The 20548-nt window shown below is 42.6% G+C and overlaps 1 protein-coding gene across 1 annotated transcript; it reads left to right on the top strand.

The window, feature by feature from the left end:
- Positions 1-666: 666 nt before the first annotated feature.
- mmd2a (monocyte to macrophage differentiation-associated 2a) lies at positions 667-20543 on the top strand. Its single transcript, XM_061712535.1, has 7 exons — positions 667-1012; positions 9321-9402; positions 12486-12646; positions 14436-14510; positions 14589-14690; positions 14837-14906; positions 17891-20543. Exons 1-7 carry the CDS (start codon positions 984-986, stop codon positions 18089-18091), a joined length of 720 nt encoding a protein of 239 aa, XP_061568519.1. The 5' UTR covers positions 667-983; the 3' UTR covers positions 18092-20543.
- The last annotated feature ends 5 nt before the right edge of the window (positions 20544-20548 follow it).

Here is a 20548-nt window from a genome sequence, read left to right as displayed (position 1 = left end):
ATTTTGAATTTGTTTCTAGGTTCGGAGCATTCAGTCCAATAATTTCAGTATGTATTGTTATAAGACAATAAAACTTGAAAATTGACAAAAAGGACAGTTCAAAGTGTGTTTTACTGATTGCACACACACAAAAGTTCAACTGCACAAAGAGGGTGTATTTGCAGGCTTACTGTAAAATTATGATTCAGAACAATTTAAAAAAAGTTAATTTAAAAACTTTAACTTCAAGCAGCATATCCAGTATTTCTTATGTCACTGAGCTGTCATGTTGTCATTTGTGTAGGAGAACTGATCATCATTTATAAATCATATAAAGTCTGTTACCATGGTAACATGCAAAACTGCCTTTCAAGGTTCTCAATAATAGTTTCTGTCCCGAAAACGTGCCCGCTGTCATGGTGTTGTTGCGTTAAGGCTGAATTATGGTTCCGCGTTAAATCGACGCAGACCCTACGCAGAAGGCTCTGCGTCGGTGTAACGCGGAACCATAAATCAGCCCTTACGCAGAGGGGAGAGGATGGAGGGGATGGAGGGATGGAGGGAGGGAGGGAGAGATGGAGGGAGGGGTTTCTGTTTGCGGCCGTGTTATCACGAACCAGGACGGGGGGAAGGGGAGGGAACAAGGGGAGGGGTTTACAGCCCGGTCCCTCGGAAACATCCTGAAACACGTCCGAGATCCAGAACAAAACTCTGCCCACTTTCCCATCAGCGCCGCGCGTCTCTCCGCCGGTGCTCGCAGCCAGGGATGGACCGCCGGCTCCGGTGAAACAAGCAAAAACCAAACCAAGCAAACAAACAAACCAACAAACCAACAAGTGAACCCACCCAGCTCAGGAGTCCAGCCTGCGCCTGGAGCTGAGCCCGACCCGCCGGACCTATGTGCCGGCCCGCGGGCCCGCGTCGGTGGGACATCCGGGATGAGGAGACGACCCTCGCTGGCTCCGTAGCACGGGCAGGAGGCTCCACATAGCCCCCCGCACGAGATGGACTTCAAGAAGACAACATTTGGGAGGTAAAACCACATTTGGGAGGTAAAACGCCTCGAGGAAAGTGTGACAGCAGATTAGTTTCACGCGTGACAGATGCCGCGCATCCATGCGCAATGACGCGCTGGCACAGCGGCAATCAGAGGATGCCATAGATTAGTCCGTGCGTGTGGACCTGTGTGTGTGTGAGTGTATGTGTGTGCAACAAGAGAGAGAGAGAGGGGAAAAAACACACAGACAAAGTCACTCAATGTACTTTCCCGTGCGTGTTTATGTGTGCTTCAGCAGCGGTGGAAGATCCTGGAGCAGTCTTTAACAGTTTATCCCGCTGACATCCACTTTCTGTGCGCACACGTGTGCGCGCCTCCTCCTCGGCGCTCGCTGGTTCTGGTCGTGAGAACCAGAGTCGGAGTCCCAGAGGTACGACGGAGTATTAGGGCCAAACAAAAAAACAAAAAAAGGAAATTACGAGAATAAAGTCATAATGTAATGAGAATAAAGTCGTAAAATTATGAGAATAAAATCATAATATTACGAGAATAAAGTCGTAATATTACGAGAATAAAGTTGTAATATTACGAGAATAAAGTTGTAATATATTATAAATATATAAATATAACTGCTCATATTCTTCATTTTAACACAGGGAGAAGACTGCTCTTACTGTTAGAGTTCTCATAAATTACCACTTTATTTTCATAATATTATGACTTTATTCTCATAAATTACCACTTTATTCATTACGACTTTATTCTCGGAATTTTACGACTTTATTCTCGTAATATTACGACTTTATTCTCATAATATTACGACTTTACTCTCATAATATTACGACTTTATTCTCATAATATTACGACTTTATTCTATTACGACTTTATTCTCGCAACATTACGACTTTATTCTCGTAATGTTACGACTTTATTCTCGTAATTTTACGACTTTATTCTCGTAATATTACGACTTTATTCTCATAATATTATGACTTTATTCTATTACGACTTTATTCTCATAATATTATGACTTTATTCTATTACGACTTTATTCTCACAACATTACGACTTTATTCTCGTAATTTTACGACTTTATTCTCATTATATTATGACTTTATTCTCGTAATTTCCAATTTTTTTTGTCTTAGTTTGGCCCTAATACTCCGTAGTACAGAGGAGACCAACTTGATCTGCAAAGAAAAGAAATCCCCCCCGGAAAACGCGCAGGCAGGGCAGGCACCCACGCTGCAGCCCCGCGTCCAGACGCGCAGGTCCTCGAGGCTGATTTATGGTTCCGCGTTACACCAATGCAGCGACGCGCAACCCAATACATCCATGCGCGCAACGTACGGGGCGCGTCGCCGCGTACCCTACGCCGTCTATTTAACGCGGAACTATAATTCAGGCGTCAGATGCAACTGATCCTATTCATGTGTGGTATGCGCTGTAATGAGCTTTCATAACCCAACACTCGCTTTATGAGGTGAGACCTGGGGTTTCCACGTGCGTGGCGTGCCTACACACACACGCACACGCACATCAAACACGTGACACACATCTGTGCAGAAAGAGAAGAAGCAAGTGAAAGTAAAAAGAAGACAGAAAGGAGAGAGCGGCTCTCCTCCTCCGATCAGCCCTGGATCAGCCTGGGAATGCCTCTCCTTTCCCTTTCAGCTGATTACACACACGCACACGCACACATACAGAGTTCTGTCATAACTGATTAGAGGACGTCAGAGGACTTTCTAGAGCCACATTTTCGGAACACTGCTCAGAAAAATACAGTATCTCTTGTTTGTGCCTGCAGAGCCTGCAGAGATGCAGGGACGAGGAAGAAAGACGAGCGGCCTGCAAGACCGCAGACAAACAAAGTTACTGAGAAATAAGCTTAGCAATTAATATTTTCACTTTGCATGCTGACTCTTGTGTTGGAGTCTTGCTGATTTATATTTATTGATCTTTATTAAAGTGCACAAAAGTCCATTAAAACTCTAAAAGAGAGGACAAGAGAGGCCTGATCTTGTGTAATTGTACAAGAAAACTGATGCAGGAGTTTTTTTTTTTGGAGGGGGGGGCATTTGGCATTTAAGTGCCTACTTGTGTTTGGGAGATAAACAGAGATGTTTTGCACTTTAGCGAGCCCTCATGCCTCCATCCAGACTGGAGTCCTGTTGGATGAAGGTGTGAGGTCGGTGTTGCAGTCAAAACAGTTTATAACCAGGGCTGCACATAATTATTTTGGTCTGGTGCTCAGAGGAGCCCCTGGATATGTGACTTGGGCCTCCAAAAACGCGGTGACCCGTCTCGCCGGATCGATAAAAGAGGGATGCAGGAATAAGTTATAGGCAAAACGATATTTATTCACTTATAAAGATGAATGGCTCAATATAGTCTTTTACAAAGTTAATTTATTTCAATAATTCAACTAGAATATGGTGTAAAAGTTAATTTATTTCAATAATCCAACTAGAATATGGTGTAAAAGTTAACTTATTTCAATAATTCAACTAGAATATGGTGTAAAAGTTAATTTATTTCAATAATTCAACTAGAATATGGTGTAAAAGTTAATCTATTTCAATAATTCAACTTAAAAGGTGAAACTAATATATTACCTATTCTTATTACATGCAAAGCAAGATATGTTGAACCTTTATTTGTTATAATTTTGATGATGGAATTGTTTATTGATTTCATAAAATATTCTCTAATTTATTTTTTATTTGGGGTTTTCATAAACTTTGAGCCATAATCAGAGCAGCGTCTTGCTGCTGCAGGTAACTGCTGCACGCAGTGACGGACGCTGGTTGATTTATGGTTCCGCGTTGCATCAACGCAGAGCTTACGGGGTAGGATACGCGGGACCGCGAACGTACGGTGCGCGTCGCCGCGTAACAACATCATGCAGCCACTTCTCGGCGAAGACACGTTTTCTGTTTCTATCCACGGGTAGTGGTTTAGTTTGGCGTCTCTTTGTAGTTGGTGGTGGTGGAACGCCAAAATAATTACTTAATGGCGCTTGCTTCTTGGACATTTTGACGAGACGTGACGGGGTTTGTTCAGTAAAGCTTATCCTTAACTCTCTTCCTCACCGCTGCAACGAGTATGGGAGGGGGAGTAAGGACGCGCTGTGATTGGCCAGTACTAACTTTGAGTGGCGGTTCTGGGGAAAAGCTCTCGCAATAGATTTTTTAATATTAGTATTCTGGTCTGGCCACAACCAATAATATGAGCCCCAGCTGTTGGTACGCAAAAGCGCTTCGCAGCACTAGATTGACAGCGCATTGAGGATTTTGACGGCGCATGCGCTCTGGCGGCCCACTTATGTGCAGCCCTGTTTATAACTGCTGTTATCTAATCACGGCACACATTATTCTCTCCTTTGTGTTTCCTAATCTTCCACTTTAAAAGTTTCAAAGTATAATCTTAGCCACGGTCAGCTGGGTCCTGTCCCAGCATGCATTGTGGGTGTACGAGTTGTTTGCTGGAATCAGCCTGGTGTTACATAAACAGGGGTAATGGATATGTTGATCCGCAGTACAAACTGGAATAAAAAACTGTGAGCTTCACTTTTTTCTTCCTTTTTTGTTGTTGCAAATTGTTAAAGGATGGATTCATCACCATGGCAACATTATAGAAGGGAAATTACAGCTTTGTAGTAGAGGTCAAACATGTTTAAAAGGCCTCTCTTAATCCAAACTGATAACTTGTGTCACATAAACCGAATCAAACTAGCACCTAAAAGTGTTCGTCATGAAAATAAATGTGAAATCCTCTGTGTTATAAACATGATGGAACCAGAAGGGACACAGAACTTTGCTGCCTGGTGAAAATCTAGGGGAAAAAGGAGGGGGTTGGCAGAAGTTAATCTTGAACTCTGTGGTTCTGCACAAAACCTGATTGGATAAGCATCTGTTTTCACCTGCAGGTTCTCTCAGCAAGTCTGAAGTCCTCTTAGCTTGTTGATGAGATGGATTTTCTAAAAATGAATCCCTGGTTTGGGTTTCTCCAGTCACAATATACACACACAGTAACATAACAGCAGTACACGGGGGTGTGCACAGGCCTTTTTTGCTGTCTTGGAGCAAAAAGCTGTGATACGCCCAGTACTGGAGTTGAGGGGGGATGAGGGGGAATGGCATCCCCCCCGAAATATAAACGGTCAAAATCATCCCCCCTGTAAAACTGCAATCCTCCCTTTCCATCCCTTATGTCATTTCATCAATGAATGTGGTTTTACTGCTATTTCAACATTTAGAGTCATCACCAGAAAAATAACACCAGAAAAATGTGAAAATTTTCACCTGTTTCAGGTAAATTTTCACAAATCTGCCAGTGGGACAATATTTATCTTCTTATTACAAGCAAAAAAATCTTGTTCCACTGGCAGATTTTTCTACTTATTTCAAGTGAAAATGTTCTTTTAACTGAGACATTTTAACTAGAAATAAGACAAATATTCTTGTTAAGATTTTGAGTTTTTGCAGTGATCCATTTTACTTATCCTGTGAAGGACAGAGTCATATTGATAAGTTCAGAAAAGCGTTTTTTATTTTTGTGTTTTGATGTATTTGATGTAAGCCCAGTGGATATTTAAAGCTTACAGAAGGCTGCATTTAACTGCTGCTATGTCATTCCTGCAGTATTTCTGCAGGTGTTTTGGTCACTGCTATTATTTGTAATATATTATATTATTTGTAATCAGCACAAATTATCTGTCCCCATATGATAAAATCCACCATCCCCCCTGATTTTTTTTCACAACTCGAGTACTGGATACGCCCCAAACATGAATCCAACGCAGGGCCGTGCGGAGGCAGACAGCCGCTCACACTCACTTCCAGACTCACTTTACAACCACCAGTCAGTCTAACGTCCGTGCTTTTGACCTGTAAAAGTGCTTTTACCTGGAGAGGGCCTACACAGGAAATGCAGACAGAACGGCTGCAGCCAGAGGTTGGAGCCTCGGCTGGGAGGAAACGGCACCGAAAACCAACCCACTGAGCCGCTGGCGGGGGTTGATCAAGTACAAATCTGGTTCTCTGAGCTGCTGCAGAGCCCTCCGAGGTCCAATGTGCTGAAGTCGTAATTTGTCTTTGCACAAATATATTAACGTTTCAAACCAGTGACGTAGCTGGGGGTCCTGAGCCGTAGCCTGTCTATTGGTGATTCTAAATTGCCTGTAGGCAGTACTGGAGTTGAGGGGGGATGAGGGGGGATGGCTTCCCCCCTGAAATAAAAACGGTCCAAATCATCCCCCCTGTAAAACTGCCATCCCGCCTTTCCATCCCTTATGTCATTTCATCAATGAATGTGGTTTTACTGCTATTTCAACATTTAGAGTCATCACCAGAAAAATAATACCAGAAAAATATCGTATTTGACAATTTTCACCTGTTTTAAGTACATTTTCACTTGAAATAAGTAGGAAAATCTTCCAGTGGGACAAGATTTATCTTCTCATTACAAGCAAAAAAATCTTGTTCCACTGGCAAATTTTTCTACTTATTTCAAGTGAAAATCTACTTGAAACAGGTGCAAATAGTTGTTTTTTCCAGTGATGAGTCTTGTTTCAAGTGTAATGAGATTTTTTTTACTAAAATGAGACATTTTAACTAGAAATAAGACCAATATTCTTGTTAAGATTTTGAGTTTTTGCAGTGATCCATTTTACTTATCCTGTGAAGGACAGAGTCATATTGATAAGTTCAGAAAAGTGTTTTTTTTTGTTGTGTTTTGATGTATTTGATGTAAGTCCAGTGGATATTTAAAGCTTACAGAAGGCTGCATATAACTGCTGCTATGTCATTCCTGCAGTATTTCTGCAGGTGTTTTGGTCACTGCTATTATTTGTAATATATTATATTATTTGTAATCAGCACAAATGATCTGTCCCCATATGATAAAATCCACCATCCCCCCCTGATTTTTTTTTACAACTCGAGTACTGCCTGTAGGTGTGAGTGTGAGTGTGTCTGGTTGTGTGTTTATATGTGGCCCTGTGATGGACTGGTGACCTGTCCAGGGTGTAACTCCTGCCTCTCGCCTGAAATGAGCTGGGATAGGCTCCAGCAGACCCCCGTGACCCCGCAAAGGATAAAGCGGGTATAGACAATGGATGGATGGATATTTCTGGGTACTACCTCCTTCTTCTCTGCCATTGTCAAACAGAACAGACGCTGACTCTCAAGCTGCTCTGTTTCAGTCTCCATGTCTGAAACGGAGCATTTATTATTTATTTATAAATGCCAGCAGGAGCGTAGTTGGCATCATTACTAACGCTGCTTAGTGGTGGACGCAGAAGCATCACGCTTCGCTCCAGTCACTGCTGCACAAACAGTCCCACAGCAGCCACAGCTCGCCATGTCTGTTTCTGCCCTTCAGTCCAGTTAACATAAATCTGATTCTCTGAGCTTTAAATGTTGCAGTTTTTTAATTTTATTATTCCCAAATGAATCCAGTTCCAGCTAAATGGACTTTTATTTGCATTGAATACCTCTCCACCCGGCTCTGAAAAACCACAACCTTGAACAGGACATTCACACGTACAACTCCACATGCAGTTCAGTACAAGACAGATATCAGCCTTTCTGTTTTAAAAACTGTTGTCAAACACATAATATCTCTTTACAAATCCCTATATCAGTTCACTGAGACCACCAGGAGCTCCTGCAGGGTTTGTTTTGGGAAGCACGTTTGCTCTAAACGCCGTTGGAGGAGGACAGAATTCCCCTGCGCCCAAACAGAGGGTGTCTCATTTCTCTGATAGGATGTTTGATAAGGTAAAGCTAAATAAATATTTAGTCTGTTTGAAGAAGGGGTGGCAGTGTAAGTGACAGGAAGTGTTTTAGCAACACGTGTGCATGAGTGGAAGGACCAAACTGTAGGCTGTCTTACCTCAAAGGCCGTTCCTTCATTGGCAGGATAGCAAGAATAAACGTGCAAAAGAGATAACAAGCAGCTTCTTTTGGCTTTTCCCTTTCATCCGGTTCCAGGTATTGATTTGGCAAAACTTTTGACATCTGACGTCTGTCCTGACCCAACCCTGCCCACCGGACGGCTGGTTCAATAAGGCCGATTCGGGGGATCAAGTACAGAACTAGTGCAGATTTGAATAAACAGCAAAGAGCAAAAAAGCTGACTGATGAGGCGGAGAAGGTTTTGCCTTTTAATGAAATCACAAAAATGGGCTCAGGAAGAGGACACCAGGCTGAGTTCAGGGGTTCATATCTGAAGAAGTGGGACCTTGAACAGCTGCAGCAGTGTGACAGAAGCCTTCAGCACAAAGTACGCTGCGGGCAGAGCAAGGAAATGATGATTGAGTTCACGCAGAGGTTGAAGACTCACTCAAGCTGAAATCCAACACTCTTAAATCTCACTGCTGCTCATTATCAGCCATCTCTGTCCTCTTTTACTGTCTTTTTATTCATCTATTAAATGTCCCTGCATTCATATTTACCGACCTTTAGGTTATTGCTGCTTTGTATATATGAAGGAATCACGTTCACACTCGATATTTGAATCATTTTTACGGCAGATTTTCTTTCTCAGGCTTCACAGGACACATTAGTCTCTTTTCCGGCAACAAATTAAGTGATTTTTCCCTCATAAATGTCCTTTCATGGGGTCGCAAAAATGTAGTTATACATTCAGGATAGACCTAAATAGACTTAAATGTAAAATACCTTCAACAAGAAGATCTGCCACCCTTGTTTGATTCTTCTTTATCCTGCTGCAACTCCTCCTTTATGCCTTTATTTTCAATGAACCGTCACAACAAACATAATAGGAGGTTCAAGTGTACACATGAAGGCGAGCACATGACCTACATGTGTAATCAGGAAACACGGACACACACACGGGCACACACGGACACACCTGTGGCCCTCCATAGGAATCCACAGTCAAATGAATCGGTTTTCTGTGTGGGAATGTGCTCATCTCGACGTATAAAATGTGGTTTTGTAACATCTCCAGATGTGTTTCGCCCTGTAAGCCGGGCCCGAGGGATTACAGAGTTTGTACACAACATAGAGGCTTGCATGTGCACACATAGAGGTGATGCTTTTATCATGACGAGTAATGCAAATGTAGGTAATGATTAATGATAATCGTTGTGGTGGTACAGGCAGTGACGTCACATAGCAACAGTTATCATAGCAACAATGTTGCAAACTTAAATTCGGGCAACGTGATGTGGAGTAAAGTCCCGTAAGTCCCCCAGGAATGACCACACACTGTTTTACTGTAACTTATTAAGCAGCGAGGGAGCCGTTTGGCCTGGAGGTCCAGCTTCACTCCGTGATCACGTCTCCCCCCTCCATCTCCCCCTCTCCTCTCCCAGGTACATGAACTGCAGGGTGCCGGCCAGCAAGAGATACCAACCCACTGAGTATGAACATGCTGCCAACTGCGCCACGCACGGGGTGAGCCACACACAGACAGAGACAACCGATACGCTCCCAGAGCAAGAGACGTGTCTTTGTGGAGCCTCGGCCGCACCACATGCTTCCTCTGCAAGTCAGAAGCTGTAGAGGAATGGGAGGAATGAGGCAGGATGGGGAGGATTTTTTCCCCGTGTGATCGAGGCCATAATCTGTGAGTCAGCCTGTAGTTTCCTCTAATCTGCTGCGGGCTAATCCTCGTGTGCTGCTGCATCACAGAGGATGAATGAAACAGACAGACAGAGACGGGGGAAAAAAACAGGGAAAAAACACGGGGACAATAACTGTTGAGCCTGGATGCTTTCAGATGTTTGCTGTAGACTGCACGCAGAGGAGCCGTGTGCTGGAGGTACATGCGCTCAGGATTAGTTCACCATATTGGAAAATGGACCGGAATTCTTTCTGGTTGATAGTTTGACATCAGTATTTGAACCTGTGTCCAGCATGGTCCTGGTAAACTAGCCTAGAGAATATTGGGCTAGTATCTTAGCACAGATTGTGTAAAACTAAGTAAACTACACTATAAAATGTGCTAAATGAGGCTAAACTAGACCAACTAGACTAAGATAGACACAAAGGTGTGAAAACACTGGAGTTAACAACTCAAGTGTATTTTTTACTTTATTAACCACAAAGCTGTTTGGCACATTAGCTCCATCAAACTTTTAAATAAAAAAAAAACTTTTATTTAAAGCTTTTTCATTCTAGTTTTTACGCACAGATGAGCAGACAGTAGTGTTCATAATGTTGTTTTACCACTTTGCATGGATTTGCATTCATGCGACTCCACTTGGCATCTGGCCGCCGTCATACGTCAGAGATTTTCAAAAAAAACGAAAAAAACTCATCAGAAAACAGACAAAACGAGTCCAAATATTTGGTCCAGTTGTTTTTGCTCCTTGAAAAACTTGAGAAAAATATGACTTAGGCCATTATTGTAGGAGGGTGATGATACGTTTGTACAGAAACTCTAAAGGGTCATACACATTTACATACTGTACATTTTATTTCCTCCGTTTTCCCGTGGAAAATTATCTCATTATCAGGAGAAAACGGAGGAAATAAAGTGTATGTATGTGTGACGGGGTGGGCCCTCCTGGTCTTCGGGGGCCGGTGTCCTGCATGTTTTAGATGTTTCAGTGCTTCAACACACCTGATTCTAATTAATCATCGTCATCAGCTTGTCATCAAGGTCTGCACAATTCTGTTAATGACACAGGTACTTTTATCACGGTGTGCTGAAGCAGGGTAACATCTGCCCACCCTCTTCATCTGTTAACCCTTGTGCTGTCTTCAGGTCAAGGAAGGAGGAAGAGAAGAAGGGAGGAAAGAAGGAAGGAAGGAAGGGAGGAAGGAAGGATGGAAGGAAGGAAGGAAGGAAGGAAGGAAGGAAGGAAGGAAGGAAGGAAGGAAGGAAGGAAGGAAGGAAGGAAGGAAGGAAGGAAGGAAGAAAGGATGGATGGACGGAAGGAAGGAAGGAAGGGAGGAAGGAAGGATGGATGGAAGGAAGGAAGGAGGGAGAAAAGAAGGAAGGGAGGAAAGAAGGAAGGAAGGAAGGGAGGAAGGGAGAAAAGAAGGAAGGAAGGAAAGAAGAAGGAAGAAAGGAAGGAAGGAAGGAAGGATGGATGGAAGGAAGGAAGGAAAAAAGAAGGAAGAAAGGAAGGAAGGAAGGATGGATGGAAGGAAGGAAGGGAGAAAAGAAGGAAGGAAGGAAAGAAGGGAGAAAAGAAGGAAGGAAGGAAGGAAGGAAGGAAGGAAGGAAGGAAGGAAGGAAGGAAGGAAGGAAGGAAGGAAGGAAGGAAGAAAGGATGGATGGACGGAAGGAAGGGAGAAAAGAAGGAAGGAAAAAAGAAGGAAGAAAGGAAGGAAGGGAGGAAGGAAGGATGGATGGAAGGAAGGAAGGAGGGAGAAAAGAAGGAAGGGAGGAAAGAAGGAAGGAAGGAAGGGAGGAAGGGAGAAAAGAAGGAAGGAAGGAGAGAGCAGGAGGAAAGAAGGAAGGAAGGAAAAAAGAAGGAAGAAAGGAAGGAAGGAAGGAAGGATGGATGGAAGGAAGGAAGGGAGAAAAGAAGGAAGGAAGGAAGGAAGGAAGGAAAGAAGGAAGGAAAGAAGGGAGAAAATAAGGAAGGGAGGAAGGAAGGAAGGAAGGAAGGAAGGAAGGAAGGAAGAAAAGAGGAAGGGAGAAAAGAGGAAAGGAAGGAAGGAAGGGAGAAAAGAAAGAAGGGAGGAAAGAAGGAAGGAAGGAAGGAAGGAAGGGAGAAAAGAAGGAAGGAAGGAAGAAAAGAAGGAAGGAAGGAAGGAAGGAAGGAAGGAAGGAAGGAACGAAGGAAGGAAGGAAGGAAGGAAGGAAGGAAGGAAGGAAGGAAGGGAGAATAGAGGAAGGGAAGAAGGAAGGAGAATTAGGTCATTTTGACCCAAAGACGTACAAGGGTCAATAAATCCACATGAAAACATATATGCTTTCATGTGATATTTATATCACATATCAGTGTTTTAAGTCCCTACTCTGAAAATACAGTGTTCAGTGAGACGTCCAGATTAGCAGGGTTCTGTGACATCACATACCCAGATCAGACTGCAATTATCCACCTTCTTATCTTTATCTCAACCCAATTTCACATCAGCTGCGTTTACTGGAACCACACAAATACTTACACAAAGCTGTTTGAGCGGGAGGAGGAGCAGAGCCGAGCGGCCCAATCCACCTGCCGTTGGTTGAGATTAGCTGAACGAAAACACAGCTGTACTTTACCCTTGTGGGATCGTGACCCATGTTGGGTTACAGGAGTTTCATTAAACCCTCTGGAATTTGAGTCCAGATTAAAAATTAAAAATAAAAGTGAGGCATATAAGTCTGTTTTAATGCAAAGCCGTTAAGCTGAGGTGTGTCAGCTTCACAAAGTGCCACATTACATCTGTAACTAATCTGATTGGTTGTTGCGTCTGGAGGTTGAGTGCAACTCGAAACTCCATGAAACATGATTTATAGAAAGAGCAAATATTAAACTCTGCACCAAATCCTGTGAGCAAACTAAAACAATGACCTGCGGCTGTCTGACGTTTTGTAGCTGTGGATCCTCCCCAGCCTGGTGGGCGGCTCCGTCCTCTACTTCCTGTCTGTGGACACATGGCAGAAGGTCGCCGCCTGGCTCTACGGGAGCGGCCTGACCGGCCTGTTTGTTACCTCCACGCTCTTCCACACCGCCGCCTGGAAGATCAGCCATCTCCGGTTTGTGTTCCTCCTCCAACTGACTCTCAACTCCCTCACACTCTTAGATGACGCAGTCAGGGGCAAGGCGTCAAGTGTAAAGAGTTCATGGGATTTTTTATATCAAAGATGATCAAATATATCAAATATTACGACCCATTCTGAAAAATACAGCAACTGGAATTTAAAATGGATATATCCTCATATAATGTTCTGTATTAAAGGGGACCTATTATGGCATCTAATGCCTATTTTAAACAGGCCTTGAATGTCTTAAAAACAAGCTTTTGATTGTTTTTGCTAAATAAATTAGAAATTCAGCCTCTGAGCCATGTCTTTATCTTCCCAGTTTCTAATCTCCTTCGGTGCGTCCGAAATGCCATACTAAAAAGTATAGTTAAATTTGGCACACTTTTGAATAAATATCAGTAGTGTGCATTAATTTCGGACGTACTATTAAGAGCGCACACGTCACTTCCTGCCGTGGGGGGGGGGGGGGGGGGGGGGGGGGGGTTGTTACCATGGTAACCTGTCACAGCAGCAGTAGCAGCTCCGCTCTTTCCCATTTATTCTGGCCCAAACAAGATGACATTATATAATATTATTTAATACGAATATTATAATATTAATATTATATAATATTATTATACTTTAATATTATACTTATGACAGCAACCAAATGCCGCTGCATTGCATTGTGGGAAGTTTCTGCTCGGCTAGTGTCCATCAATCCACACTAAAAAAATTCTCCGGAATGAGTATGGATAGAGCACACTATTGAGTAAGTTCTAATGTTTCGGACGCACTAAAAAATCTCACATACTCATTTTGCATACTCATTAGGGTGGAAGTATGGGATTTCGGACGCAGCCCTTCTCTATGCAGGATTCTGAGTGGGTGGGGCTATGATAATGAGGCTCTGTGCTGATTGGCTGCCTGAATACCCGTGTAAATGGGCTTAAAGGCACTTCATGAAGTGATATGAATCCTGATCACATGCAGGCTGCATATCACAAAACACGTCACACGCCGGTACAACCTCATTTATAAACTCCACCCAAGCATCCCTTCAGCGGCGTCACAGGTGGGCCGCCCCCTCATGGGTCAGTGGCTCCTTTGCTAAGGCAGCAGATCTACAAGCCCCCTGCTGTTTAGTAATGGTGTGTTACACTGAGTGCCTTTAAGAACATGTCGCCTTATCAATGATTTAACGAAGCAAACTCACTTCTGTGTGCAAAGACTGTAGCTCTGAACAAAATTACCTACCAGGATTTTCTTCTTGCGCATACAACCTCATTCGGTTCAAGAGTTTTACACATCAGCTCATAATAAAAGTCGAGCGTGTTGCTTTTGAAGGACTTAAACGAAGGGAAATACTTTAATTATCTATTAACTATCTTTAAATGACACAAACATTTGCAGTTTTGTACCGGGGTTAAATCGCTTGTCTTGAGCCTCTCAGTCGCCCCGCTCTATGAGCTATGTTCCTCGTTGCGGCGCGTGACATAGCGCTGTAAAACAACAGTCATCCCAACAGACGACCAACACTCTTTAACTGACCAGGAAGTGTTGATCTGATATTTTAGCTAAGAATAAACCTCCCTTGGTGTTGCTTTAATTAGCTATTGACTAATCATTAGCTGTATTTACTTATTAAGTAATTGTTAACTAGAAGTAAGTTTCCCAGTAACTATTTAAAGTGTGGTGTCTCTTGTGGTGAAATGCCTCCTGTAACACGTGTGTTTTACAGAGAGGGTTTTAGGGCACCGTGTCTCAGATATGACCTCTGTTCCTCTCCGTCTCTGTGCAGGAGGTTGGAGCAGCGGTTCCACATGTGTGACAGAATGGCCATCTACTTCTTCATCGCTGCTTCCTACTCTCCCTGGTGGGTCATGTGACCGGGCCGGTGGGCTCACGGGCGGCGGTGACGCGGTGATAACGGCTGTGTGATGTGTGCCGTCAGGTTGATGCTGAGGGAGCTGGGGCCGTGGACGTGCCACATGCGCTGGCTGATCTGGGTCATGGCGTGTTTGGGATCTGCGTACGTCTTCTTTTTCCACGAGAGGTAACAGCAGTTCATCTGTTTCGTGCGTTGGACCCAACCCCTCCGACCTTCCTGTGTTTATATCAAACACCCGACTGATGTTTTCAGCAGCAACAGCGACCCGGAGCAGCGGAGGTTTTACTGTTGCTCCTGTTTTCCTGCTGCAGGTACAAGCTGGTCGAGCTGGGGGGCTACGTGGCCATGGGGGCTCTTCCTGCGCTGGTCATCCTGTCTATGGTAAGAATAACGTCCGAGTGTCGTCTGTCTCGGATTCTTCTGTTGCACACTTCCTTTCATTGTGAGGGAATCACCATTAAAGTAACAGAGAGGGTTTATTTCTCAGTCCATGCTTTCTAAACACAATTGCTCACGTTGCAAATGTTTTATATTGACTGAACCAAATTCAATTACAGAAACTTCCATCCGAGCCAAAAGTCACCTATGAGCAGGATAATTTAACAGCCACCCGTCCCGTAAAATACAGAATTGTCCTTTATTTGAAAAATAAATTTAACAATAATGACCAAAATAAAACACAGGAAACATTAAGGCCAGCAAAATCTTTGTGGCGAGACAACAGGACCTGCTGCGTCTGTGTCCAGATCATTCAAATATGTGCAAGACAGCGGGGAGGACTCGGGCTTCACCTCCAGGTAGAATAAGGGAATTGGGATTTAAAGTTGCGTTCCGTATATATATATCATGCTCTTATTTATTGATTTAATAATATACAGGTGAAGGTTGGAAAATTTGAATATATTGCAAAACGTCATTCGTAGTAAATTTAACTAAAGGTGAAACAAATATATTATTTCCCCACTACATTCAAAGTGAGATATTTCAAGCCTTTATTTGTTATGATTTTGGTGGTTATGGCTCACAGTTTATGAAAACCCCAAATAAAAAATAAATTAGAGAATATTTTATGAAATCAATAAACAATTCCATCATCAACAAATAAAGGTTTAACATATCTTGCTTTGCATGTAATAAGACTAGGTAATATATTAGTTTCACCTTTTAAATTGAATTATTGAAATAAATTAAATTTACACCATATTCTAGTTGAACTATTGAAATAAGTTAACTTTTACACCATATTCTAGTTGAATTAATGAAATAAATTAACTTTTACACCATATTCTAGTTGAAATGTTGAAATAAATTAACTTTTACACCATATTCTAGTTGAATTAATGAAATAAATTAACTTTTACACCATATTCTAGTTGAAATGTTGAAATAAATTAACTTTTACACCATATTCTTCACCTGTAGCTATATTATACATCTTGGCTGATGTGGACATACATGGCATAGGAGGCTATTTCAGTTGCTAGTATGGTTGGCTGTTTGTACAGTCATGCAAGTTCAATGCTATTAAAGCACTTTAAACTTTAAATCAAAGCATTTTGTTTTTTCATATAAAATTAACACATTTCCATGCAGTTTAGAAGTTTTGGGGCTTTTTTTGGCTCCTGCGCTGCTGAAATTGGGGCGTCCCTTATTTCTATTTCTGAAAGGTGGCAACCCTACAGACCCTACAGACATCTGATATTGTCATTATTTAGCCAGAAGAGAATACATCTCAAACTAAGCTCATTTCACTGAACGACGTGCAACAAAATACGTCAAGTATTACAATCTGATTACAACTTAACAAAGACATAATTCCTGGGGGAAAGTATTAGCTTCTGAATGCTGAGTCAGTTTTATACAGTTTCCTCTTCGTCTGTCCAAACAAAGTAATTGTCTGCTTAGTTGATGACAGATGCACAAAACAGTGCTCATGAGTGCTAGTGTTCAGGCTACCTTCATACCTGCACAGACTATTCAGTCAACGGCCCCCCGTGAGCACAAAATAATCCTGCCTATGAGCGTTCTGGATATTTCAGTATGCTGGGTAATCAGAGCCATGGGGGCAAGTGATGGTCTGAGGGGAAATGAGGGATTAATGCTGTAAACCTTTATTGAAACACAACACATCGCGCTACAGTTGAAGTACTACGCTTTCATTACAACCATCTTTAACTCACTCCTGCTCTCTGTAGTTCAGACAATGTGCTGCTCATGTGTTTGTCCATGGCTTCATCATGTTTGGTGTCTTTTCTGTTTTCACTTCTGAACAAATCATCGCAGAAGCAACTTTCATTGCTGCTTCTTTCCTCTGTCAGTTTTTAAATAAATATCCCTTGATTTGCATGTAGTTATGCACAATTTCCTTGCTTGGTTTGAAAAAAAAAAAATTGGTATGGAGACTCAGGAAGAAAAAAAAACAACAAACAATCCCTGCCCCGTCTGGTCTGGAGGGTATTCTTGCATCGTCTTAAAACTTTGTTTAAAGGCTGTCAGCAAACTTCACTGAAACACCTGAGCAAAGAGGTTAAAGGACTTTTTCCTGACACAGTTTGATCAGTATTTGTGGATGAAAGAAACAACAACTTTAAATTAAAGCTGCAAGCAGCGATGAACGGGCCCTCGCACGTGCAATTTTCACCAATAAAGGTCAAGGACTCAAAACTAAGTCTGGTGACACCACCCATGACTCTTTATGTCAAAACATTCAAAGGCTATGGCACAAAATAAGAACTATCAAATATGGACCAATCAGATGAAGGGGGGGCGCGCTTTTTGGCGTCTAGCGTCGCCACGGTAACGCTTTTGACTGAGAAAAGTAATGTGCTCTGTCGCAGGATCGAGACGCACATTTTGATGTAACACCTGGGTGCACGTTACGGTTCGGGCCGTATTAACGGCCGAAGGAATGGCATAAATTGCGCCAAAATTACACGATTAATTAAAAATGGCCGACTTCCTGTTGGGTTTCGGCCATGGCGCCAAGAGACTTTTCTTTAAGTTGCGACATGATACAGGTGTGTAGCGTGCATGTACGTCAAACTGTATTGTGGGGCTTGAGGCACAAAGTTTTCTAGGGGGCGCTGTTGAGCCATTAGGCCACGCCCATTAATGCAAACCATTAAATATCACATTTATCGCCAGGCCTGGCTTGCGGGCAAAATTTGGTGACTTTTGGGACACAATTAGGGGGGCAAAAAGGCCCTAATTTTGTCGGAAAAATAAAAATAAAAACGAGAACGAGGAAAACAATTCCTACAGATACAATAGGGCCTTCACACTGTAAGTCCTCGGGCCCTAATAAGCGTAACATTTGAATTTCCTGTAGCTGAAACAGCTCTCCATCATCGTCTTCTGTCTTCCAGGTGGATCGTGCAGGTGTGTGTGAGCTGGCTATGGGAGGCGTCTTCTACGTGGTGGGGGTGGTCTTCTTCAAGAGCGACGGCCTCATCCCCTTCGCCCACGCCATCTGGCATCTCTTTGTTGCCGTCGGAGCAAGCGTCCATTACTACGCCATCTGGAGGTACCTGTACCTGCCGGGAACGCTGCTGCAGACGTCGAGGTGATCGGCTGCTTTCAAGGGCGACACCTCACACACAAACACGCTCGTTGTCTAAACACGCGAGTGCAACTGTACGTCTCCACATGGAGACACGGACGTAAGCCATGACTGTTATCACTACAACTGACTCACAAGACCCAACATCCGGGCTGGTGCTGATGATTTTAACCTTTGAACACTTAGTAAAGAAAGAAAATATATAATTCCTGGACCAAACCTGCACAAAAATGTAACTTTAATGAAAGACAGTTACCCCTGATTAACTTCCATAAAGACTGTTAATAGTTTAGATAATTAGTAAAAAAAAAAACATTTAAAGCAGCACAAAGGAGTTTTATTCAGGTTGAAATCTGAGGGATTATTTGCTTACTTTTAGTGAGCATCATTTAGCAGGAATGATGTTCTGCACCCACCGTCTGTAAGGACGTTCAGGCCGTCATCCAGGGACGAAACAGAACCATAGTCACCTACGTAACCTCTGTTAACTAGGCAAGACTGAAGATGAGGACCTGAGTCAGGTTCTTGTTCAGTCTGAGGCGTTGCAAAGGGAGTCATACAACCAGGAGCACAATTACTGGAAAAGAGACGTGTGCGTTTTAAGCATTTAGAGTTGGACGTCGTGTAATGTTTCTGGTGACGATACCAAGGAACGGTGCGTAACCCAGGAATGTGGATGAGAAACAACTGCTCACAAAAATGATTACGCTCAACTCAGGTCATGAAGACCCATAAGTAACTCGTAAGAATGTTAAAACACAACGTAGAGCAAACAAATAAATCCGACAGCATCATAAAAGGACTCAGCTTCCCCTCCTGGAGAGGGTTTTTAAGCTTAAACATTGCACAAGCTGCTGTGTGCTTCATTAAAGGAATAAGGAGTAGTTTGACATTTCGGTTAATGCACTTATCTGCATTCTTTCAAATTTACACAAAAAATTAATCTTCTCCCTGCAAACGTTGTAAGCACATTAGCTGTTTTGACTCCTTGCAGTCCTGTATCGGCGTCTGCTTAGCGTCTAGGCGAAATTCTGCAGCACAAACCTGAACATAAATATGAATATGAATATATAAATATGTCTGGCCCAAACAGAGGTCCGATCTCAGCATCACAGAGATTTACGGGTGCACGGTGAGAAGAAAAACTAAAGTCCCTAAAAGACTCGGACGTCTGCAGTGAACGTCAGAAGAAAGGTGTGACGACAAGAATAGCTGCAGCTTTAAATGGAAATGCAGAATCAAACCAAAGCTTTGGCTAAGGTGCTTTTTAAGGGTACAACACACGTCAAATAAAAGCTACACACATGCATCATCGTCTAAAGAATCGTCACCTCACGCGTAGAGCCTCAAACACCTGTAGCTACAGCGGACACATGAGGTCTCAGCTCGTCAAGGAGACGTGAAGAGAGGAGAAACAGTCGAGTCCGGCTGTGCTCAGAGATAAGAGAAATGCCTCCCAGCAACCCTAAAACCATGAGGTTATCACTGCCTGCAGCAAACCAGACTCCAGCACGTCTCCGCTTCTGTTCAGAAACACCAAAGCAGCTGCTTCAAGTTCAAAGTTCGGGCATTAGTCATGTTGGTATAGTCGTCTTCCCCAAAATGCTAAAAAACTCCTCCTTGGTGACGATGTGCTAAAACGTACCACACGGACATTCCTTTACATCGGTGCTAACATTCACATTTAGTTCCTGAAACTAGTGGAAACTTATGACAGTAAAATGAAGGAACTATAGGGACGTTTCACCAGAGAAAATGTGAGATCCATGTATTTATATGCTGCCAGGTCACAACATGAGGCATAGATGGGGTTCATGCCTCTGCATCAGGACCACTAGGGTCACGTCTCACGTCTGGGGGATAAACTGGTGTGAATCAACGCGTTTATTTCTGAGGAAACCGTGTTTATAAAGATAAACGGTCATCTGTTAAACTGAGGGCCTCAGGAAAAACCCCACTCTGATTTTTATCTGCTTTGATTCTTCCTCTGACCTTTTTATCGTGATTATTTGAAATAGTGGTTGAAACAGAGATCATTACAGAACATTATCAATAAATTGGGGCAAAATGTTCGGTCTGCAACAAATGAGACTTTAGATTCTTGAGTACTTTGAGACTTTGATCGCCAGTGACTTTTTGCACTCTAATCAATGAGCACTTTTGTATCAAAAGCAGTGATGTTGATGTAGGTTTTATAAAAATAAAATGACAAAATTAACCTCCGAACACAATATAAATGTAGATTGTATCTGCAGATGTGTTAATGTTTATGATTAATTGAGCAATGTGTTGGTCACGGTTGCAAGTTTTCTACAGCAGTTTCTGTTTAAACTTTTAGAAAACAGAGCCCTTACTCAGGAAGTGACTATTTTTAACCTTTGTTTTTAAATCAGATGGTATATTTTGTAAAATTATATATTTCTGTGAAATCACTTTATTAAAGAAGAGACACTTGTAAACACTG

This window comes from Cololabis saira, chromosome 21, assembly GCF_033807715.1.
Source record: "Cololabis saira isolate AMF1-May2022 chromosome 21, fColSai1.1, whole genome shotgun sequence".
Taxonomy (NCBI): domain Eukaryota; kingdom Metazoa; phylum Chordata; class Actinopteri; order Beloniformes; family Belonidae; genus Cololabis; species Cololabis saira.
This window is presented reverse-complemented; position numbering and strand designations above follow the sequence as displayed.